Here is a 25128-nt window from a genome sequence, read left to right as displayed (position 1 = left end):
GGGTACCTTCTGTAAAGAAAGGAATTTATAGTGTTTATCTAACAGGATTATGATAATGGTCAAAATTATGACAGTGTTTATTACATGTCCCCTCCATGCCAGACACTGTTCAGAGTGTCTTATATAGCCTACCTCGTTTAATAGGCAAAACTAATTAGAACTGTATACCTTATGATATATCATTGTCTTCCTTGATGGTTTTTTAAATAAAATCAGAAAATAATTCTATATTGCCAGGATGAAATTGTTGAGTCCTCTCTTGATAATTGTAAAAACTTTTAAAGTGGATTAGCATCATTTCAATACATTTTTACAAGAGACCATCACATTGGGGTAAAACCATATGAGATTCTATATGAACTCTCTACTGGTTGAAAGGTAATTTTTTTCACAGTAAGGAAACAAAAGAAAATACAGCGAATTATTTAATTGGAAGTCAGCAAGGATTCTAAGTGTTATGGAATCACCTTCTTTGTATTGCTTTTGAATTAAATTATCACAGATTAATAGATCAGTCACACATGCTGTTATTGATTTTGTGTAATTTCTTCTTTACCATAAAAATTTTTCAGGATTATACTTGTATAGTAAAAAATCAACTCACTGTAACACTCCAAGCAAGAGAGTCACCAGAGCTGTGTTGCTATAGCAACCAAACCTAGTCAGTGTCTTCTGGGACTTGCTCTAAAGAAAGGTCCAACCATAGTGAGTGGTATTACTTTCTTTTCTTCTCTTATGACACATATTGATTTACTGTGAGTAAAAAGTAGCATGGTTCAAATTGCATTCCCTTCCTGGTTAATGAAAAATGGGGTGTTGTGCAAAAATGCAAAGGGGCTTTAAACAAGTAGCAAGGAAATTAAAAGCTCCATTTATCTTAGTGGGAACATTGCAGAAGCAGCCATTACTCAACAGCTGGCAGACAAAAAAAAATCATTTTTTAAAAGCAAACATAGACAAATTTCATCTAATTTAACAATTTATGAGAGCAGTGAAAATGATTTCAAAACTACACTGTAAAATGGTTTATGTCCATTTCCATGGGGGAGAAATGGCCATGTTTACTTCTGATGTATGCCAAATCCCAGACATTTCCAGTGCTCTAATCCATGGTGGGGGAAGCATGGCTGTTCTTAGTGGATGATTAATTATTTTCACACTGGTTCCCATTTTTTGCCCATTTGCCTTAAACCTGAGCACTAATTCAGGAAAAGTAAGCAATAGCATTTAAAATGCATTCAAGCATTTTGTTTTAATTTCAGTTTTTAAATTTTTGTTTTATAATGATTTTGCTCTATAATGATTTTACTCATTCGTTTGTAATTTATTGATGCTCACTGAGGCAGTGTCAATAACATGGATGTAATTTATACTTGGGTAACATATTCTCAAAGGACACTGCAAATGTTAATAAATCTCTTAACCCCTCCTACCCCTCGTCTCTGACAAAGGCATGGATCATGGGTGAATGTAAAGTAAACACATGATGGCTAACCCTTGCTGTAAAGAATTAGGATGATGAAGTATTATATTTCTGAGGGTTATTCTTTGAGATTAAAAAAATTTGTATGTCGAAAATTTAAACCTAACTTTGTCCAGGATTGTAGCCCAACACTACATCCATTTGCCACTACTGTGAAAGCAAGAAAAAAAAATGTAATTTGATACTATTACAAGAATGGAGAGATTAGTTCTTAATCTGAGCAGGCCTTCATATTTTTATTTAAGTTAAATAATTCATTTCTTCTCTTTCCATTGAATTATTAAGAAATATATCAAATGTGAAAACAATAAATAAATGAGAGCTCAAAAAACACTTTTCCTTGAGAATTTGTTGCTATTGGTTACTTAGCAATGAGTAGATTTAAAAAATTGTCTTCTACCTTTTACAGTGATTAGCAAAGTTTACCATGCCTTCAAATTGTGAATTCATATGTGACTCTATTTAAGCTTGAATCTTTTTTTTTTTTTTGCTATCTTGCTGCATCTAAAATAAATGGACAATTTTTTTTACTAGTCACAAATAAAAGTTATTTACATGTAAAGAAATATTTGAAAATTGTATGGCTTTATTGAGGAAATGCACAGATCCAATGATCTGCATTCCTAATTTCTGTATTGCTATAGCCTTCCCAACATTAGGATAAATTTGTTACTTATATGTAACAAATACGCACATATATAAGAGTGTCTTGGATAGTGGTGTGATTATGTGTAGTATGTGTATATAGATATATACATACATGCATACATACAAACACCTATCAATATGGATTTTATATGTGCACTGAAAGGCACTTTATTGAGTCAAATTAAGCCAATGATTTGGCATTTTAATTTATTTTGAAAGTGATCTCAGGTTGATTTTTCTGTGCCTGAAGTTTAAATCCCAGTTTAGAATTTTGTGAGAAAAAGAAATCATTCATTAAGTCAATATTTCTTTATATATTTTATTTAACACTTGCTGAATGAATTTAACACTTGTGTCAGGTGCTGTTCTAAGCACTTTGCTGGATTTCTTTTATTTAACCCTCATAACTCTGTGAGGTAGGGGCTATTATCCCCATTTTACCAATAAGGAAAGGTAGTGTTAAAGGCTAATTATTTACAAAAGATCACACAGCGAATAAACATCAAAGTGTTTATTAGAATTCAACATATCTGATTTCAGAGCCCACAATTTTAATTATATCTTATTTGTTCTATTTCAGACCATCTAGTCTTTTGGTATGTTTTTATGAATGAGTGAATATTACTGTTCACCCTTTTCAGCATCCACTAGTAATTGACTTGCACTTTATGTTTAGCTCTGAATTTGCTTATTCTTTTGCCTTGTGCTTTGGCAAAACAGGGAACTTAATTGCCAGTCGCTACTGGAGAGTCAGAAGAGAGCACTCAAGAAACAAAAGACTTTTACAAAACAACAACCAAATACATATATATATACACCAGAAAACCAACAAGAATGATTTTCACATTGTTCAACCAATATTTATTTGTTTTCATTATATTGACCCGACAGGAACTAAGGAATATCTCACCCTACTGAAAATATAATTTTCTATCCACAATTGGCTTTTGCTCCAGTTAGTATTAAATACTGTTGACTTATGGAGGAAAGGATTTTCTGAACATGCCATGCAGGTAGGGCAGGAGAGTAAATTGTCTTTCATACTCTTTATATTTTTGTTAAAGAGTTTACAGTAAACTTACATAAAACTGCAAACCAAACATTTAGCATGGCAACTAATGCTTTTAAGAGCAAGTTCCCTGAAATTGGATGTCAAGTACTTTTTAAATAACATTTTTCTGAACTGTTTTTAGGTTATTACCTGATGGCTGTACAGATATCCACTTTTAAATGGTTTGTAAAATACATTCACATATATTTATCTTATTTTGTCCTCATTACCACTCTAAGAAACATCATTGTGATTGTTAATTTGCAAATCTTATTGATGAGGAAACTGTAGCGCATAAAGATTTATCGATTTTCCCAAGTAATATAGTTTGTAAGTGGCTGAGCCATAGTTAAATCATATCATAAAATATATGAATCTTAAACTTCATATATTATAAATTTCACACAAGATTTTCCTTTGATATTTGTTTTTTATTACTTAGCATAAATGGAAACACTGAGTTGTTTACTATGTTATCAATATAGGGATCTTTTGCTTTGGCTCACACAATAGATATTATATAGTGATGTAGCATTGTTATATAATTTTTCTCTTCCTTCCTTTGGTATTCTTCCCAGCAAGTCCATTTCTTGGTTTATACATTCTATGTTGATAAAAATGTGAATAATTTTTAATGATAAAAATGTGAACGATTTTTTGCAAAGGGGAAGGAAATGAAACACATATACCTAATGTGCTCTATTCTTGAATTATTGATGAGTCTTCTAGCAGCCAAAGAATAAACCTCTGAAATATGTCATTATAAATTGTATCTAGTTCTCCCATGGGCTCAACTTGCATAAACAGGATGAAGCCAGGTTTATTAAAAAACATACTTTGCAAATGTGGCCATCTTGAGTTTATATTGGATGTAGTCAAGCATGGTGGAAAAATTTCTCCATTACAACATTCACTAAAATAAATTAGAGCTTTATTTAGTGCTAGCATTTTCGGAAAATTGGTTAAGTTTCTGTGTGACTTGGTCAGTTTAGACTGTATGTTTTGTTTCTAATATTTGGAATTTTGAATTCCAGCTCCTCAGCAGGTGCCTTTATCACCTAAACTGCCAAACCTTCCATTGAGGAAACCTTAATGATTCACATCAAATTTTAGTTCACTGCAATGGTGTGTTCCAATAACATCAATATTAACATTTTCATTTTAAGCTTGGTTGCATGTTATCCAATGTTTTCTGCCATTTCATGCCATCTTGTTTAGTGGAGTCTAGAAGCATACCAAGAAATCGAGAAACTCTCTGAGTAGATTTTGGGAGGAACAAAGTTTAAAAATTGGGGTTGACTATTGGCCCTTATAATATATCATTCAACTTGCTTTAGAATGAAAATCATGATGTTATTAAGAAAAAGCAAAGCAGGCTATTCAGTAATATTTGTCATGTTTCTCTAAAACAATACCAGCAAAAAATCACTACATAAAGGCATTATTCTCCTCCCAATTACAGCTTTCTCTTATATCACCATCTGTTTTACTCATCAATTTCTTATCCTAGAGCAACACATTTGTACTTTGTTCTTCTAACACACTTGCCAATTATGGAGAAATACCTTCTCTCTGCCCTAGGGTCTTTACAATCTAGTTTGTGTTACAGACAAGTTGTAGGGCACTATAAACTCAATGGAAAAAAATTAAATATGGGAGACATCACTATGTGAAAGACTGCATTACCTCTTTCTTTCTTACTCTTTCCTTTCCCTTCCCTACCCTTCCCTTCCCTCCACCCCAACCACTGTTTTATTTATTCTGTTTCCCAGAGACTAACGCCTTGGTTAACAATCTCTTTCACTCTCAACAAAGCAATTTGTCATATTTTTCCTGAAATCCAATCTCACTGAATATGTGCAGCAGAGATAGTTGAATAGTCCCTTGAAGGCCTCATTTGAAGGCAGGTAAAGGGTAGGCCTGATTTCAAATCTCTTTTCTAACTTTGGCATTAAATTTAAGGTCTCCCAGCATCCCATTATAAAACTGCAACACCTACACAAAGAGTAACACTTGAATTCGTTATCACCCACCAATGAGTTAGCCATGATAATGTTACCCACTGCAGGACTCTCATTCTGATAATCATGATCCTCTGAAGTCCTGGGTTAATAGAAAAATGATATAAACTCTTGTGGCACACAGAACCTTAGGAGTTTTATTAATGTCTGCTCACCTGATAGGACTAAGGGTATGGCAGATTTAAGTCTTGCACAGGGAGAGACTTTTGGCCATAATGTATTTGTCACAAAAGCCCCTCTCAAACAGTGATATTTACAAAACACTTTTCTACCTCCTCTCATTTCTCTAACAAACTATAGCCAACATGGCAATTAACAAGGGGAATTCTCAGGAGTAAAGCAAGGAATGTCTAATTTCCAACCATAGAGATCTTATCTCTTGTATTTTCTGAGTGTCTTAGAACTTAAAGAAATCCTCACAGTGAGCAACGAAAGAATTTTATAGGAATCTGAGTTTAATTGACATCTTAGCAACAAAGGTCTGAATAGGATCTTCTCTCATATTTAGTATCCTAGTTGTGATGGGTAATAAATTTACAGGTATCAAATAGAGGCAATGCAAAGTTGAAATATTCTTAGAATTAAAGGGAAGATAGAGAGTTTTGACTAATGCATAAAGAAATTGCAGCCATATTAGTATCTAATCATAGAACTTTACTTTGGAGCCCTGATGCTTAGGTAGATAATCTGGGGGCATATCCTCAATTCTAATTAAAGACTCTTCAACAAATTACCTTTCTGATAAACTAAGAGTTTCCTTGTGAGTCTGTGACCCTTGAGAGACTGCATTTTTAACTATATCAGATGGATATGATAGAGCAGAAAATATGCTTTCTGTGTCGGTTTTCTGTGGGGCATTATAATGGGAAGGCCTTCGAGCCAAGCGAAAAGGTCAACCTGGGTAAGGTGAGTGGGTTCCAGGGCAGCCACAACAAGATGGCAGGATGTTGCCCCAAAAGAGGATGTTTCACACAGAAAATAAAAACTCCCATTTACTTTACAGTTTTCTTCGGGACGTTATTAGACTATTCTCTAGAGCCTAGTATGGTTCGCTTGTGGAATCAAGAGGCAGACTTTATGTCTGTTTCCCTACCACAATTCTTTCTTTACATTTTTCTTATTTTTACAGTAAGAGCCCTGAGCAAGAAACAGGATACCAAAGGACCCTCAGAAGAGAAATAACTCCAACTTTTGTGTTTTAAAGTGCCACCAGCCAACAGTCTACAATTCTCAGACTATATTGCTCGTGTGTCACTTAGTGTGGATTATTATGCAATAAAACTTCCCTTAACTAGGATATGAAAAAATAATGAGATAGTTATTCTTGTAATAATAAAAAAGATTTTCTACAGTTTCATCACAAAAGATCACAGTTTGCCTTTTTAGGTAATGTTCCTGTGCTTTTCCGGAATGGAGATGGGGAGCATTTTATCAACTTCATATCTTCTTCTTTCAGTAGGGTCTTCATGGTTGTGACTATGTCTCCACAGCCAAAGCAAAGCAGACACTGAAGGTAATTACTTAGATAATTAAGGGGGAAAGCTCTCTACTTTGCTTAAACTGTGGAACCTTGACCTCTGATCCAATGAGGGAAGTTGGGCACCCAAAAGTGAATATTTCACCTGTTTTTTTTTCCAGTGTGATACTAAAATACTGTTTATCTTTTGGCTTTCCCATAATACTTAGAAATATTGACAATCTGGGGCTTATTATGGGTCAGTGAATGGCAGTAACCTAATTTTTGTCTTTCTTAGCATAAGATCCATTACTCCAGTGTGTTCCTTTGTTGAACTATTAAAATGGCTCAAAGGTATAAACATGCTTTAGCTTCTCTATGCACTATCATCTTGGCCTTTGCTTTAAAATATTTAAAATAATACACTTGTGGAATAAAAACAAAGCTCCATATAATTTCAGAATGTTCCCATTCTACTCCCCATCCACAAATTACCCTTTGTGGTTTTATGCATATGGAACTTCATGCACCTCAGCCAAATTTGTGCTAACCTCCCATATGTATCAAAGTGCTTTAACTGTCCCTAGCCTTCCATATGTATCAATGGTGATTTACGATTCCAGTACGATAAAGGTTAAAATTGAGAGAGAGAGGACAGGACTTATATTTGAGGTCCCAAGGTTAGGATGATAGGCTCATTCTTAGATTTTAGAATATGAAAAATTATAATTTTAAAGAAACAGATTACTCGGGAAAGTCTTGCCTATTATACCTAAATACAAAAAAAAAAAAAAAGTAAAATCTCATTTTGTAAATTATGCTTTAAATAGGATGAATATGTCTTTAAACTGCATTATGAGAATTAGTTTTGACTTCTGGAAAAATATTGCTCAATGCATTCATTTATTATCCAGCATTTATTTCTTCATTCATTTACCTAATACACAAGTGCATTCTACATGCAAGGAACTGTTAGAAATCTTGAGGATATAATTTCTCTATAAATATTGTTTCTTTTTAAAGATTGTGCTTAATTTAAGTTGTCGTAGACTAATATCTATTCTAATATTCAAGTACAATTTAATTGGCTGTCTTCATTAATAGTTGATAAACTGTAGAAAGAGATGAGTTCCTAGAAAGTCACTGCTAAAATCTCCTCAATGAACCTGCAAATACGTTAGTCAGAAATTGTTGTGTGACTTGGTTAGGTGGGAGAAACATCCGACATACCTTTCCTTGTGATCTGTTAAAAGAGGTTGCGAAAAATTTATGAAATAAGTTATGAACTTGAAACCTATGTTTGTGGAACTAATCTGACAATGTCAGCCTTGACCCCATTCATCACCAAAGTTGATTCAGCCAGTCTTGTTGACTAGGTGATAGTTCAACCCTTTTCCCTATTTGGTTGTCACTTGGTTAAAGAGGAAGATGTTGCCTGACATGTTTTCTTTGTCCAAAGAATATCCGTGTTCTTTGACTACTTAAATTGACATACCACTCTTTTCTTCTCTTAAAAATAATTTTTTACATTTTAGAACTGTTTTTTTTTTTTTAAAGTGTGTCTGTATTGAACTCAAAAGACAGGAATGTCTTATAATCTTGTAATCTGAGTCATGAGTCCATAATTTAAGTGAGTCTCTAAAGAAAATCTCTGAAGTTACTGTGATCTCAGTAGGCATTGTGGATTTTACTTGGGTGGTTTGTAATAGAGCTGGCATGCTAGTTTTGGTAGAGCTGTTCAAATCCTCCTATTTTAGAGGCTAAAAATTATCCAGATTTCTCTTCTTCCTTTTCTCTATCTCCCTTTTTTTCCCAAAGAAGATGAGTGGAGAGGGGAGAATCCTTTGCCAAGTTTTGGGGGTGTCATCCCCATCCTTGTTTCTCTTTCTGTCTAAATACAGACATGGGGTGACAACACTGGCATTCTCTTCATTGAAGTGAAGTGCATTAGAATCCAGAGCAAGACTCACCTCCTGAAGGATCCTGTGATGCCCGAAGAAAGAGTTTGGACCTAAGCTATATCAGTTGACTCTTCTTGTCCTAAAACAATGAGAAGGACCTTCTCTGAGTGTAGCCCCTTTCGGGGTCATTTCTTCTTTCACCATGAACCAGTGGACATTCTGGGAGGGTGTTAAGAGTTTTCCAAAGAGTGGCAAGCAGGGTTTGGAAGGCTCTGTCATACCTTGGACCTGAGGGCTGAAACACCTATAGGTCCCAGAGGGCTACACAGCACCAATCTCCTGATTTTTCCTCTTCCTGAGGGCTGCTGCTTTGTGTGCACTTCTCAGATCCATTGTGTTCACCCCCAGGTTCCTTCTCTGACCCCTTTCCCACAGCAGGTTTTGAAAAAGCAGACATCAGTTTAACCATTTATGTTAGAGTATCTTTCACAAAATCAAAGGCTTGTAAGGGAGATATTGATATACTTAAAATTCCTCTACCCAGTATTTGCAGTCTAGAAATTCCTAGTGAAATACATCAATGCTCTATTTTCATTTTAACATGGGCCTTTACACTTAATGATCACCAAGTCTGTTTACTCTGTTGCAAGCATTCCTCCTGAATAACCCAATATTTTCTCATATTTCAGGTGGTGGAGCTGTATGTGGCCTATCTTCTTTCATGTTTTCTCTCTGATTCTCTTAAACTAAAGGGCTTTCAAAACAAGATTTCTATTTTTAGTTAAAATGTATGTAGTATGCCAATTTAAACAACACTTTTACCATATAATAAAAGAACAATCCCTGAATTTGATTGGTAGCAAAGAATTGGAAGATTTATCTGAGAGAACCATAGTTGAATTGCCTATGAGAGAACTTCAAACAATACTTGGTTAGTACATTGACTTTAAGAATTGAGACCATGTTGGGGAGATGTCATAGTTAAGCTTCAGCTCTACCTTTCTTCAATCTTTCATTTCTTGGAGGTTAGATTTGGGGTTGGAGTTCTTAAGAGAACTGAACCTATCAGGGTATGTTTCTATTAATCTGGTCTTTAGGGATCAAGGAAAGCTTTTAGGAGAAAGCAGAGTCTGAGATGAGACTCAAAGAATAATCAGATGTTAGCTAAACAGAGTAAAAGGGAAAGTCTTCCAACCAGAATCAGAAAGGAAGCAGTATACACAAGGGCCAGAAGCACCAACGGAGAAGGTAAGAGGGAGATGGAGATAAAACAAGACATTATCGAAACTGTTAGTCATTTAGCCTTCTGAGCAGAGAGGGCCAGGGGTGTAGAAGACATGAGAAGTGAGTATGGTAAGGGAAGGCAAGAGGCCAGGCAGCTACACAGAATCTACTCGTGAAAAGTCACCTGTATTATGAGTCAGAGCTTTGAATTTCCCCTGAAGGCACTATGAAGCTTCTGAAGAATGTTTGGAAGGGGAAAGTAGATGACATTGCAAATCACTCAGACTGTAGTGTAGAGAATGGATTGAAAAGGCGTAAAATTGGAGAAGCATCATCAAGCCATATGGGCATTGGTGAGGGCATGAAAATGGCATCCCAATCTGGAGAGAGACCTAGCTGATAAAAATAAAAGAACACATATACTATGTATTATGATCTTCTAGGTGAGGCTTTCTATCTTGGTGTATAGGTTATTTAAATTGAAACACTGTTAATGTTCATCTTTGCCCCTGAAGCAGAATAGCCAAAAAGCAGCATGTTGATTTTGGCTTGTTCTAGCATATCTGCCTGGCATAGAGGAATTGGCTAGGTTTCATTAGGTCAGAATTTCCACTTGTTAATTAGGAGTTTCTTTGGTGAGACTTTTACATAGAATAAAATTGCAGGATACTCATGGAAACAAAAAGAGAATGATGGGAAATGGTGTTTTTATATTTTACAGCTGTAGTGGTTTTTCTAAAAACCCTTGGGTATATCAATTGACCAGAGTGAAATAAATTAATTAAAAAACATAGGCTGGTGTTCCTATCAACAAGTTTTTAGAAATTTGTTACCCTAAGCTTATTCTCCAGATGTTACCCAGCTTCTCAGTTGCAGGTCTGGTGATTTAGTACATGTTTCGTTTAGCATAACCAGGCTATGAAAAATACAGTGCTCTGCCCTTTGTAAGCCCAGCAGTGAGACCAAGGCATTTCATATTGAAATAGTTACTGGGCCAAGAATCCTCCCGAGAGTATTCTTTAGCCATTTACAGATTTCTTTATATGAATTCATTACATATATACCCAGAAAGCAGTGATTCCAGATGTGTGACCAAGTCCAGAGCTTTAAGTACAAGGTAATGTAATTTACCTTTCTGTCAAGTTTGTGAGGTCAGCCAGTAACATATTAAGCACCTACTATGTGCCTGGCTGCAGTGTCAGATGGAGATAGAGCAGTGAACAAAACAGTCAAATTCTTTTCATATTCTGGGAATGGGAAGACAGGCAATAAACATAGATCAAGGGACAGATATACATATTTTAGGCTTTGTGGGCCATACAGTTTCCATCACAACCACTGAACTCTGTCATTTTAGAATGAAAGTGGCCATAGACAATATGCATTGAATGAGCATATTCACTCATTGACTGTGTTCTAATAAAACCTTACTTACCAAAGACAGTGGGACAGATTTATCCTGCAGGTCATGGTTTGCTGACCGCTGGCATAGATCAATAAAGAATTGAGCTCTTCTCATGTACCAATGAGGGCTAGAAAGAAGACAAAATAGGGAAATGTGGAAAAAATGCTCTGGGTATTACTATTTCGGCTAGAATGGTTGGGAATGACTTCTTTGTAATTGGGTTAAATCAATGTGTGAGCAATTAAAGAGCAGTTTGTCAGTAGCATCTATTGTTCTCTTAAAAATATAAGTAGAGGGAAGTGGATGTGGCTCAATAGATTGGGCTCCTGTCTACCCTATGCAAGGCCGTGGGGTCACGTCCTATGGTCTCCTTGTGAAGGCAAGGTGGCCCGTGCCTGCAGAGAGCTGACGGCCCATGCCCATGAATAGTAGATGGCCCACACTCGTGGAGAGCTGGCACAGCAAGAAGAGGCAACAAAGGGAGACACGCAGACACAGAAGAAAGTGCAGTGAATGGACACGGAGAGGAGACAGCTAGCAAGCAGCAAGAGGGGGAGGATAAATCTTTAAAAAATGTGTATATATATATATATATATATATATATATATATATATATATGTAGATGACTTCCAGGAAGATGGAGGATAAGAGAGGACAGGCAAAGACTGTCTGGAGGGCTGTTCTGAGGCTTAGGACACCAGGGGAAGGCTAGACACCACCCAGAAGAAAAAGGAACAAAGGAAAGGAGTCTCGGCTGGAAAAATTCTGTGAGTAAAGCTGCAGCAGCAGCTGTTGGCACCCATCCACCCACCATTGGAGCAAACAGAAGTGGGTCCTTTGGCCCCTGGCAGGCAGCTGCAGATGGAGGGATTTGCAGGGGTTCTCTTACCCAAAAGAGAGGAGAGGAAGGGACAGAGCCTACAGCAAATTCAGATTTTGGCTAGTGAACTTGGTCTGCTGTGTTGGAGTGGTCCCACACTTCCAGGCTGGGTAGGACTACAATAATATTTGCTCTGAGAGCCTGCAGGGAAGTAAAGATAATTTACCTTCTCAACCACCCTCCTTACTGCCCTGGAGGGAGGGTGTGGCCAGCCAAGGGAGGAAAAGAGCTTCTGAGAAAATTTGTTTGCTGGGTTTAGCCTGCCCTGAGGACATTGCTTCTGCACTGCCAGCCTCTTGTGGATTTGCAGTGAATGCATTCATCCCTAGCATCTGAGGTCTGCCAAGGACTGCCATCTGCTGGCTAACCAGAAAAGTGCACAGAAAGAAGGGAAAAACAATAAATTAACAAATAAATAAACAAATAAGAGGCAATCAGGTGCCTTTACTTCCTCCCTCTGCAAGGCCCTTGAAAACTAGCTTGCACCCCACGACTTGGTCCTTAGCCCTGGTTTGAGCAGTTAAACAGGGTCAATCCTAAATATCTGGAACAAGTTGAACCAAGAATTAAAGAACAGTAGTACACAGCTACTTAACAGTAAATCCCTAGGCAAGAGAGAATAACTGAACATCAGGGTAAACTCAGCATCATAATCAGACACCTAGACATCAGCAAACATTACAAGAAAAGGAAGATAATGACTCAGGCAAAGGAACAAATCAAAGCTCCAGGTGAGACATGGGACTTGAAACAACTGATGAGGTTCATACAAATCTCCTAAATCAAATCATGATTTGAAGGACAACATGCTAAAGAAATAAAAGACATTAAAAAGACACTGGGAAAAAAGACACGGGCAAGCACAAAGAAAAATTTGAAACCTTGTATAGAAAAATAACAGAACTTAGGGGAATGAAAAACATAAAAAATGAGGTTAAACATAAATAGAGTCACACAAGAGCAGACTTGAAATCTTGGGGGAAAATCAGCAACATAGAGAACAGCTGAAATTGAAAAGAAAATAAAAGAATGGAAAAAAATTAAGCAGGGGCTCAGAGAGATAAAAGATTGCACAAAGTGCACCAGCATACATGTTATGGAAATTTCAGAAGGAGAAGCAAAGGGAAAAGGGACAGAAAGAGTATTTGATGAAATAATGGCTAAAAATTTCCTAATTCTTATTAAAGACATGAACATACAAGCCCAGGAAGCACAACATACTCTATTAGAATAAATACAAATAGATCTGCCTCAAGACATGTAATATTCAAAATGCCAAATGCCAAAGTAAAGAGAAAATTCTGAAGACAGCAAGGGAGAAGTGAACCATCATATACAAGAGAAGTCCAGTAAGATTTAGTACAAATTTACTGCCAGAAATCATGGAGGAGAGAAGGCAGTGGTATGATATAATTAAGGTACTGAAAGAGATATTATGAGAAACTGTTTGCCATCAAATTAGACAACCTGGATGAAATGAACAAGTTCCTAGAAATGCACAAACAACATTGATTCTACAAGAAATACAGGAAATCAACAAACCAATCACATTTAAAGAAATTGAATCAGTCATCAAAAATCTCCCACAAAGAAAAGTACAGGACTTTACAGGTGATTTCTACCAAGCATTTCAAGAAAAATTACCACCAATCCTGTTTAAACTCTTCCAAAAAATTGAAGAGGATGGAAAATTACCTGACACTTTTATGAAGCCAAATCACCCTAATACCAAAGCCAGGTAAAGATATAAGAAAAAAAAACTACAGACTAATCTCTCTAATGAACATAGGTGCAGAAATTCTCAACAAAATACAAATCAAATCCAACAGCATATTAAAAGAATTATACACATGATTGAGTGGGTTTTATTCATGGTATGCAAGAATGGTTGAACATAAAATCAATTAACAGCACATTAACAAAATAGAAAAACCCACATTATCATCTTGATTAATGCAGAAAAAGCATTTGACAAAATCTAGCATCCTTTCTTGATAAAAACACTTCAAAAGATAGATGTAGAAGGAAAATTCCTTAACATAATAAAAGACATATATAAAAATCCCACAGTTGACATCATACTCAATGGGGAGGGTTTGAAAGCTTTCCCTCTAAGATCAGGAACAAGACAAGAGTGGGCACTCCTCACAGCTGTTATTCAATATTGCACTAGAAGTTCTAGCTACAGCAATAAGACAAGAAAAAGAAAAGGCATCCAAATAGGAAAAGAGGAAGTAAACTCTCACTATTAGCGGATGACCTGACCCTATATTTAGAAAATTATGGAATATCTACAACAAAGCTGTTAGAGCTAATAAATGAGTTCATCAAAGTGGCAGGATAGGGAAATGGATGTGACTGAATTGATAAGGCCTCCGCCTACCAAATTGGAGGACCTGGATTCAATCCCTGGGGCCTCCTGGTGAAAAAGAAGAGAAAGGGTGCTTGCTCAGCATGCTTGTGCCCATGTGGTGAACCAAGTGTCCACATGGGGAGCCAAATGCCCGCACGTTGAGCCGAGTGCCCATGTGGGTGCCCATGCAGTGAGCTGAGTACCCATGCAAATGCCCACATGGCAAGCTGAGTGCCCACCTGAGTGCCTTTGTGGTGAGCCAGTGCCCATGCAGTGAGCCAGTGCCCATGTGGTGAGCCAAATGCCCGTGTGAGTGCCTGTGTGGCAAGCCAAGTGCCCGTGTGGTGTGCTGAGTGCCCATGTGAGTGCCTGCGTGATGCAGCAAGCTGAGTGCCCACATGGTGAGCCAGTGCCTGCTCAAGTGAGTCACACAGCAAGATGATGATGCAACAAAAGAGAGATGAAGGGGAGAGTCAAGGTGAAGCACAGCAGAGACCTGGAACTGAGGTGGCACAATTGACAGGGACCCTCTCTCCATATCAGAGGTCCCCAGAATTGAATCCTGGTGAATCTTAGAGGAGAAAGATAAGAAGACAAAAAGACAAATACAGGAGATCACACAGTGAGTGGACACAGAAAGCAAAAGCAGCAGGGTGTGGGAAGAGGAGGGGAAGGAAAAAAAGTGGCAGGGTACAAAATCAACATGCAAAAATCAGTAGTGTTTCTATACACTAGTAATGAGCAAGCTGAGGAGAAAATCAAGAAGAAAAAATTCCATTTACAACAGCAACAAAAAGACTCAAATATCCAGGAATTAATTTAACCAGAAATGTGAAGGATCTGTATCCAGAAAACTATAAAACATTGCTAAAAGAAATCAAAGAAGACCTAAACAAATGGAAGGAAAATCCATGTTCATGCATTGGAAGACTAAACATCAGGACGATGCCAATTCTACCTAAACTTATTTATAGATTCAATGCAATACCAATCAAAATTCTAACAGCCTACTTTACAGAAATAGAAAAGTCTATTGCAAAATTTATTTTGAAGGGAAAGTGGCCCCAAATAGCAAAAAACATCCTACAAAAAGAAGAGCAAAGTTGCAGGACTTGCACACTCCCTCACCTTGAAGTGTATTATAAAGCTATAGTGGTAAAAACAGCATGGTATTGACATAAAGCAGACACATTGATTAATGAAATAGAATTGGAAGTTTAGAAATAGACCCTCACTCTATGGTGAACTGATATTTGATAAACCTACCAAGTCCACTTTTCTGGGACAGAACAGTCTCTTCAACTGATGGTGCTGGGAGAACTGGATATCCATAACCAAAAGAATGAAAGAGGACCTGTCTCACTCCCTATACAAGAATCAACTCAAAATGGATCAAAGACTTAAATATAAAAAAACCAGGACCATAAAATTCCTAGAAAATAATGTAGAGAAGCATCTACAAAACCTTATAGTAGGTGTGAGTCTCTTAAACCTTACACCCAAAGCATGAGCAACAAAAGAAAACATAGATAAATGGGACCTCCTCAAAATTAAACACTTCTGTACCTCAAAGGACTTTGTGAAGAGGGTAAAAAGGCAGCCTAGTCAATGGGAGAAAATATTTGGAAATCACACATCCAACAGGGGTCTACTACACAGGATATATAAAGAAAACCTACAACTCAACAATAAAAAGACAAATGACCCAATTAAAAAAATGGGTGAAATATCTGAATAATCATTTTGCCAAAGAAAAATACAAATGGTAAGAAAAACACATGGAAAAATGCTCAGCATCATTGGCTATTACAGAAATGCAAATCAAAGCTGCAGTGAAATATCATTTCACACCTACTAGAATGACCACTATTAACAAAACAGAAAACTACAAGTGTTGGAGAGAATAGGGAGAGATAGGAATGCTTTTTCATTGCTGGTGGGAATGTGAATGCTATGCCACTGTGGATGTCTGTTTGGTGGTTCCAAAGGAAATTAGGTATAGATTTGCCATGTGACCTGGCAATACCACTACCAGGAATATACCTAGAAGAACTGAGAGCAGTGACATGAACTGACATCTACATACCAATGTTCCAATTGATGTTATTTGCCAAAAGATGGAAACAGCCCAGGTGTTCATCAACTGACAAATGGATAAATTGTGGTATATACAATGATGGAATATTATTCAGCTGTAAGAAGAAATGAAGTTGTGAAGCATAAGACATCATGGATGAACTTGGAGGACATTGAGTGACACAATCCAGGTACAAAAGGACAAATATATGATTTCACTATTACGAACTAAATATAAGAAGCAAACTCATGGAGTTAATAGCTAGAATATAAGTTGCCAGTGAATAGAATGTAGTTAGAGAATGGAACACTGAGGTTTAATCTCTGAAGACTTAGTGAAAAGTTGTTTGGAAATGTTTGGAAATGCATAGGAATGGTGAAAGCATATCATAGGATTTGTAATTAATAGTGCTAACAAGTGGGTATGATAGTGGTTTGATTTTTGTTTTTTGTTTTTTTCTGGAGTAATGATTATGTTCTAATATTGATTGTGATGAATGCACAACTCTGTGATTATACCAAATGCCATTGATTGTACACTTTAGGTAAATTGTATGGTTTATGAACAAAAAAATAACAGGGTAGGTTTGGGGAAAATACACCAAATATAACTTATGGGCTATAATTAGTAGCAATACTTTGACAATGCTCTTTCATAATTTGTGACAAATGTTTCACAACAATGCAAGGCATTAGTGGTGGGTGATGTATAGGAGCCTTGTATGTTGCTGTGCATGTTTGTTTTGTAAGTTCACAATTTTTATGATACAGTTATTGTTTACATATACTCTTTATGAATTATAGAATCCAGTACATTTTTTAATGGAAAAAATATGTAAAGTTATAAAAGTTAAATAATAGATTACAAGTGTATAGAGGGCAGGGGTCATGTAGAAGAGGCCTGCCATGTGCAGTGAATCAGTGTGTGTTGCACTGCCATTGAAGAAAAGCTTCCGTTAATGCCCCAGGCTTCTTTACCTCATAACATTTATTAGTGACAGTGCTCACTTGGCACGGTAGCAGTGGAGAGTATGCCTTTTCTGTGTGCTGCCTTGAAATGTATGGGTAGTGGTTTATACTAGTTTTTTCTTGCATGCCTACTTCGATGTTCTTACGTAGTGTGTGCACCAAAGTATTGGATTATGGTTTCATAAGGATCAGAAAGTTAAAATAAAAATACAGCTAGGATTCCAACAAGAAGTGGCTCATTGATGTTTTGCTTTCATAGCACATTCTTGCATGGTAAGTTGGCTATATGGTGACTATTTCACTGAAGAAGGTGGTACCTACTTTTTTTTTTTTTTTTAGGTACTGGGGCTGGGTATTGAACCTTGGACCTCATATGTGGGGTGCTGGCACTCAACCACTGAAACAAATAGGCTCCTCCTGAGTTGTTTGTTTCTGTTGTTGTTGTCAGTTGGTTGGTTGTTTTAGGAAGCACCAGGGACTGAGCCCAGGACTGCCCATGTGGGATGCTTGCGCTCAACCGCTTGAGTCACATCCACTCCCCAGTGCCTACTTTTGAAAGTCCAGTGGTCTTTCTAATAAATATGAAGGGCTAGTTGTTTTTTTGTGTAGTTATCATCAGATCTTGAGCCATACAACAAATAAAAGCATGCAAACATATTGACAATAATATGTAAGGCGTGATTTACTTGGTTAAAGTATGTGTGATAATCTGTCCAGTAATAGATATTACCTCCTATGTGCAAGGAGTTAAATAGGAGTTATGGCCTCAGAACTCAAAGAATCCAGTTAGAAAGACCAGAGAGTTAATAACACAAATGAAAGAACAAAATATAAAATGAAAGGTACCAGAGGAAAGCATGATTTAGTTTGTTCAACAAAAATTTGCCGAGTACTGTTCTTAGACTCTGGTGAATTCAGACAGGTGGGCTCAATGTGCGCTAAATTTACTTGGAAATCTATCAAAAAGAAGATGGAAGTTCATCAGTGTCTTGAGAAATAATGGGAAAGTATTTTGGAGGATATTAGAATGGGAGACAAATAGAAATAACACAGTTTGGAGTTTTATTTTTTCCTTCACTTTTTTTATTTTTTAAAATACACTTTGATTACATAGATGTTACAGAGAATATATAGGGGGTTCCCATACACCCCGCTCCCCACACCTCCCACATTTTCCCATATTAGCAACATCTTTCATCAGTGTGGTATATTCACTGCAATTGATACACACATTTTGGAGCATTGCCACTAAGCGTGGATTATAGTTTACATTGTGGTTTACACTCTTTCCCATTCGACTTTGTGGGTTATGGCCAGATATATAATGGCCTGTATCTGTCATTGTAATGTCATTCAGGATGATTCCCAAGTCCCCAAAATGTTCCCATCAATTGAGGCGGGCTTCAATCCCATACATTCAGTGGACAGTACTCTCTTGCTTACAGTTGTAGGAACTCTGGGTTCCTTGGTATGTTGTTTGTCTATCATCTTCTCCCCTTAGTTGTCCTGGGTGCAACTCCATTGAGATTCAGGGCTCAGTGTCTGGAGTTTTTATAGGGAACTTAAGTAAGGGATAATGTGAGAAATGTAGGATGGGGGCAATTCTGGAGGCCCTGGAATATAAAGCCAAAAAATTTGCATTTTAACCTGAAGGCAGTAGTCAACAATGGAAGGCGTTTGAACAGAAAATTATGATGACAAAATTGAAATTAAGGAAATTAATCTCACAGAGGTTTATATATAGAATGTAGATTGAAGCAGGAAGAAACTAAAGTACAATGCTGCTAACCCTTGGGAGGTTATTGTAATTGTTCCTATGATATAAAAGCATAAACTAAAATGGTGGCAGAGAACATTGTAAGAAAAAGGATGGACAATGTAAATAGCATACTGAAGGCTGACTTGATTTTACACACACACACATATATGTGTGTGTGTGTATATATATATTTTAGGGCAGTACCAGGGATTGAACCTAGGACCTCGTACATACAAAGCAGGTGCTCAACCACTGAGCTACACCTGCTCCCTTTTGGGGGATTAATGAAACAGGGAAAGGCCAAGAAGAAACTAGAATTTTGAAAATATTGATCTTCATAATAGAAATTAATCCCCTACCCCCATCCCTGTATAAATTTAGTTGAGAAGAGAATTAACATTTATAGTTTAAAGATGGTCAAGTAATTCTACCATGGACTTGTTGCATAACCTTGATCAAGTTATTTAATATCTCTGTGATTCATCTGTAATATGAATTATATATATATATTCATTGTAGAGAGCTGATCACTCAGTTATTCAGCAGATATTCCAGAAATTCTTTCCTAGTTCCTGAGAATAGTGGTGAATAAGGCAAAGTCTCTTACATTCTACTAGACTTAACTTCTTTTCAAGTAAGAAAATGTGCAAAGTAGCTTTGGATTCTGATAAATGCTCTTATAGAAGGAAAGATCTTGATGCAGTATGGAGTAATGGGATTTAGGAGGGGTTACTTTAGGTAGTGTTGAAAGGGACAGACTCCGAGGCAGTGATATTTGCAGTGAGACCCAGGCAATGAGGAAGAGCCAGTCTTGAGAAGCGCTGGGAAAAGATTTTAAAGGTGACAGGAAGAGCAAATCAAAATTTCCTTATTTGAGGAGCAGTGCAGTGGATTTTTTACCTTACATTTGAACAATTCTGAAAAATGGGACCAATTTAGGTATGGGTAGCATTTAGTTATCGGTCTGTGGATATAAATTATGCAAGTTAAAAAGGAACACATGCCCTCTAGTGTCCTCCAGAGAATGTTTAATGCTCTTAAAGGCTTTCCGAACTCTCCCCAGTGCCATGGGGAATGTTGAAGTGCGTGCCAGTTTATTTGGTGAAATGCATTATTTTTCCTTTATGTAGGAAACAAAGAAACAAAAAATTCTGAGGAGTCAGCTTCTGTTGAAGAGGAGAGATTTATAACCATTTTTATCCTTGCAAATGAGAAGGATAGGAAACAGAGGGCAATAAGAAGTGTTCTGTTGAGAGGAATGACTTGCATATTTTAGTTTGGTCTGTTCATTCTCATATAAACTAGGGCAAAACAATGATCCCATTAAGGATTATCTTTTTTTTTTAACTTCAGTGTTTTTCTTTTTTGGGTAAAAAAAAAACTAGAATCAGGGAATACTTTGATTCTGTAGTGTGTATTTAAATTCTATCTCCTCACCCACTAGAAAATTCTGAAAAATGGACCCTGGAAATTTCTTCTTCTGCACCTTCGTCGCCCCTCTCATTTTGTGCTGCACCTCCCTTTTTCGAAGATGACGGGGGAGACAATAAAGAATAGAAAGGGAATTTGGGGAAACATACTGGTGTGCTTCTTGCTCCGCTGTAGCTGGTTTAGACTGCCTCTCTTTCAACACACTGTGCTCCTTCCTGCTCAAGGGCCTTTGGAATGCTGGTTCCTCTTTCTGGAATGAATCTGTCCTCTCTGTCCATTGCCCAACTAATTTGTCTCATTTTTTGGTCATTACTCCTAATGGCTTGTCCTCTAACAAAACTTCCTTCCTCCCTTGATTGGGCTTATGTTAGTTTAGGTTTCCCTGTTAAAGGATGTTGGTCCCAAGCACCCTGTACTTCTTCAAGACACTCATGGTGTTGGAGTTATTTTTTGGTATGTTTTCTTTCCTTCATCACTATTAGGAATCATAAGGATAGAACTGTGTTGGAGTTGCAAACCGTTCTCTCCTGGTGCAATCTACCACTCTCTAATAGGCTGCCAAGCATGAGAGTCACTTAATAAATATTTGTCAAATGGATTGAGTTGGGATAAACAGAGGTGGATGGGACATAATACAGCATTCATGAAAGTTGAGGAACTCTGGAAAAAAAGTGAACAAAAAAGAAGTGAAAAAGTAATTTTATTGATTAGGATTAGGATTGGCTGTAATAGAAAGAAAGTAGCAGTGATTTAAAGATGACAGAAGTTTCTTTCTCCATCACAAAAGTCCTGGGCTAATTTGATGCCTCTGTACCTCAAAGCCTCAGGATTCTTCCAGCTCATCACTTTGCCATCACTTGTGGTGGGACTCACACGTGGTGCAAGCTGTTCCATATCCCAGGTAGAAAGATAGAGGAAAGGATGAAGAAGGGACAAAGTGCATGTGCCACTTAAAGAAAGTCCCTGGAAGCTGTCTTACATCTTACTGTCTTATGCTTACATCTTACTGAGTGTAACTTAGACATGTGGCCACATCTAGTTGCTGGGGAGGCTAGGAAAATTGGCTTTCTTCTGGGCAGGTATGTGCCCAATTAAAATTTCTTCTGCTCTGGAAGGAGAGAAAAACAGCTATTTGGCGCTCACTAACTTTATCAGGAGACCACGGTAAACATCACAGTGAGTATGTGTAAACTAAATGACCACTTGGCAGATCATCAAGCATTAGCTGTGTCCTTGGATTTAAGGCTTTGATTCTACCATTTATGATAAAAATTAAAGAAACAAGAGTTATCGATACTAAATGATACCCTTTGAGTAGCAGTTTTCACTTTTGTTTCATCATTTTTGTGGAATCCATACAGGAGTTGTGCAGGTCAGGTCAAGGACTGTTTTAATAAGGAATAGCATGGTTTTCAGATGAAATGTATTGGCTTGCATCTTCTCATTTGGATTCAAGATTAAATCCAATCATTCATCTAATTCATCTAAGTCTTTAACTTTCCAAAAAAGGTTGGGAAAGAATAAGCACAGTTTATTTAATTAAAAAAAAATAAAAAAGAAAGTCACAGTAGCTTAAATATATAATGCCTGACCATTTACAAAGCACTTTAAATTATACTGTCCCATTTCACTACTATAATCCCAAAAGTTAGATAGATTTACTGATGAAAAATGGAGAAGTTAACCTATTAGGCCCAAGTAGACAAAGTGTAAGTATTGGAGTCCTGACTGAATCATGTTCATGTCATATTACATCTAGATACTTCGCCCAAAGTCATGTCGAAGCCTGGCCAGGACAGTGTGTGGTGGTACAGATGAGAACAGATGAGTTTCTCAAGTGCCTTTTTAAAGAGAGGAACATGCATTGTGTTATTTATATGCCATCGCTGCTATTCTTGATCATAGTTCATAGAGAAATTTCATATGAAAGCTTCCAAGGCCAGGGCTTTTAAATACTTACTGCAGCAAAGCCAGAAGTATGGAGTGGCAGGGTGCGATGTTTTTTGAAAAACGAGGGCAGTGCACGCACACACACCCCCGCGCATGCACGACCCCACTAAAGACATTGTCTGCAGTCGAGTCACTAAGCAACCAAGAGCCCGTGCTTTTATGCCGAGCTATTGGGGCGGGGGTGGGGGCACCTAGAAGGCTCTTCAGAACTAGGTCTTATGAAGAGCTAGATTAAATGAAATTCAAGGATATTATGGCTGTTCTCTCAGGGTATCTGTTTCCTGACACGTGCCCCACCTCTGCTATTGCAGCAGGTCATGTTGAGTGCAGCTGCCACTCGTCTGATTCAGAATTCTTCACTCACAGGTTTAATTAAAATTTCCAGCAAGCACCATCTATCATTTCTCTTTTGTAATTTTTCTCTCTCAGAGAGAAGAGGTCCATGCTCATTACCTTTTGCATGTTTATAGTGCCTTTGTTTCTATAGCAAAAGATGAGTAACCCTTTTAACAACTCTTACGGCTTTTCATTGGGAAGCTTAATGGAAAGCAAACCCTAATTGTTGGTTTGTCAGATCAGTCTGTACCTTTACCTAAAGAGATGTGTGCAAACACCTGAGGTTTCAGATTTTAAGGCAGTATAAGGTTCAAAAATACAGTATCAGCAGGGATTCTTTTTTGTAATAATGTAGCATTGTTCCCATTTTGGGATGTATAGATCCCCACGTCTTATGCTTGTAGAAATGAGGATTCATAGGCTAATTTCAGTATTTTAGAAAGTAAAATGAAACTTGGATCTGTAGCCATGGCAAGGCTACATGAACTCACCAAAGCATCAGGTTTCTTTTATCCAGACTCATATCAGATTAATATCATAATTGTTTCTTTTTTTTTTTTGAGCTACTGAGGCCATGGACTGAATCTGAGACCTTGTACGTGGGAAGCTAGCAGTTAGCCACTGAGCCACACTGGCTCCCCCGAGTTAGTTTTTTCCTTTGTTTCTTCATTTTGTTTTTAGGAGGTACCAGGGATTGTACCTGGGACCACGTACATGAGAACTAGGTACTAAACCACTCGAGCTACATCTGCTCCCCAGTAATTGTTTCTTAATAATCAGTTGATGTTCTGCATAGCAGGTATACATGTTTTTTAAAATTTTAATTAAAATGGGGACTAAATTATTTCTTACTAAGTTTTGTAGACAGAATCTTTCAGCATGATTCATAAAAAGAAGGCAGATTTTGTAGTAAAATATAAGATTAAGCCCTGGTACTATTTTGACACTTTGAGTAAGTGTGAGAATGAATTCCCTCATCTATACAAACAGGATTCATAATATCTATGCCAGAATTGTTATGAGAAGTAGAGGATACCCAGCACAATAACTAGGTATCCTCTCAATAAATTATGGTCATCATCATCATCATTATTCTTACTATTTCAAAAAGTGGGGCTTATCATAAAAATAAAGGGACCTCTACTTTGGGAAAGGACTGGGAAGCACTGTTTGAGTGTTCAACATAAGACTCAGCTGGTTGAGTTCTCTATTATATACAGTCAGCTTGGGCAAGTCAACCACTTAAGGGTTCCTTATCATCTGTGAAAAGGAGACGTTGGATTGATGATCTCTAAGGTATGTTCTAGTTTAGTCTAGGTATGTTCTAGCCTATAGTCCTCACCACCCAGCCAAGACTTCTACTTCCCAGCTCGACACACTAATGGTGTTACCTGGCAAGCCACTGATCATCTGTGAGCTGGTTTCCTTATCTATACAATGGATATAGAAATATCTGTCCTACAGGTTATTGTACAGAAAGATTTTGGCACAGAATAAAATTTTCTTAAACTGGAAGTGGTGGCTGATCACGCTCAAGAGTTCGCAAGCTCTTCTTCACGGTCAAAGTTTCCTAGGCTCTTCGCTATCCTGGCCAAGTTCTCTGCGTCCACTCCAAGCGTCTACTTGGATGGAGTAGGGGCCTTGGGATCAGCACAGTGCTGTTCTTATAGTGCTCTAGAGCCTCTGAGCATCTTCTTTCACTCTTGTATAATAAGGGCATTTAACTTTCATTTCTGAGCTATCCTCTTACTACTCTTTCTATCTGGTCTTCTCTGATTATAAGGTCTGAGGTCATGGTTTAAATTATTTTGCAGACCACTTTGCATCTTCTGGCATGGCCACATAAGGCTCCAGTGAATGCGACAAGTGGCTGTGATGACCAGTACCTCCTCTTGAAGGACAGAAAGGGAAAAGAAAACCCTGAGGATTGTCTATCACACTCAAATTCTGCATCCCCAGGATTTTTTTTTTTTAAGATTTATTTATTTATTTAATTCCCCCCTCCCCTGGTTGTCTGTTCTCTGTGTCTATTTGCTGCGTCTTGTTTCTTTGTCCGCTTCTGTTGTTGTCAGCGGCACGGGAAGTGTGGGCGGCACCATTCCTGGGCAGGCTGCACTCTCTTTCACTCTGGGCGGCTCTCCTCACGGTCGCACTCATTGCGCGTGGGGCTCCCCTATGCGGGGG

The 25128-nt window shown here is 37.4% G+C and overlaps 1 protein-coding gene across 11 annotated transcripts in view; it reads left to right on the top strand.

Moving 5' to 3' along the window:
- The window catches only part of GAS2 (growth arrest specific 2), a 183197-nt gene that overhangs the window by 126253 nt on the left and 31816 nt on the right, over positions 1 to 25128 (top strand). For 8 of the 11 annotated variants that reach the window (XM_058305634.1, XM_058305631.2, XM_058305630.2 and 5 more), the window contains one exon: positions 6663 to 6716. The exons of the other annotated variants lie outside the window; for them this stretch is intronic. In XM_058305634.1, the coding sequence (XP_058161617.1) occupies positions 6663 to 6716 (54 nt within the window). The remainder of the gene's footprint in view (positions 1 to 6662; positions 6717 to 25128) is intronic. 11 annotated transcript variants of the gene reach the window in all.

This window comes from Dasypus novemcinctus, chromosome 10 (genome assembly GCF_030445035.2).
Source record: "Dasypus novemcinctus isolate mDasNov1 chromosome 10, mDasNov1.1.hap2, whole genome shotgun sequence".
Lineage (NCBI taxonomy): Eukaryota > Metazoa > Chordata > Mammalia > Cingulata > Dasypodidae > Dasypus > Dasypus novemcinctus.
This window is presented reverse-complemented; position numbering and strand designations above follow the sequence as displayed.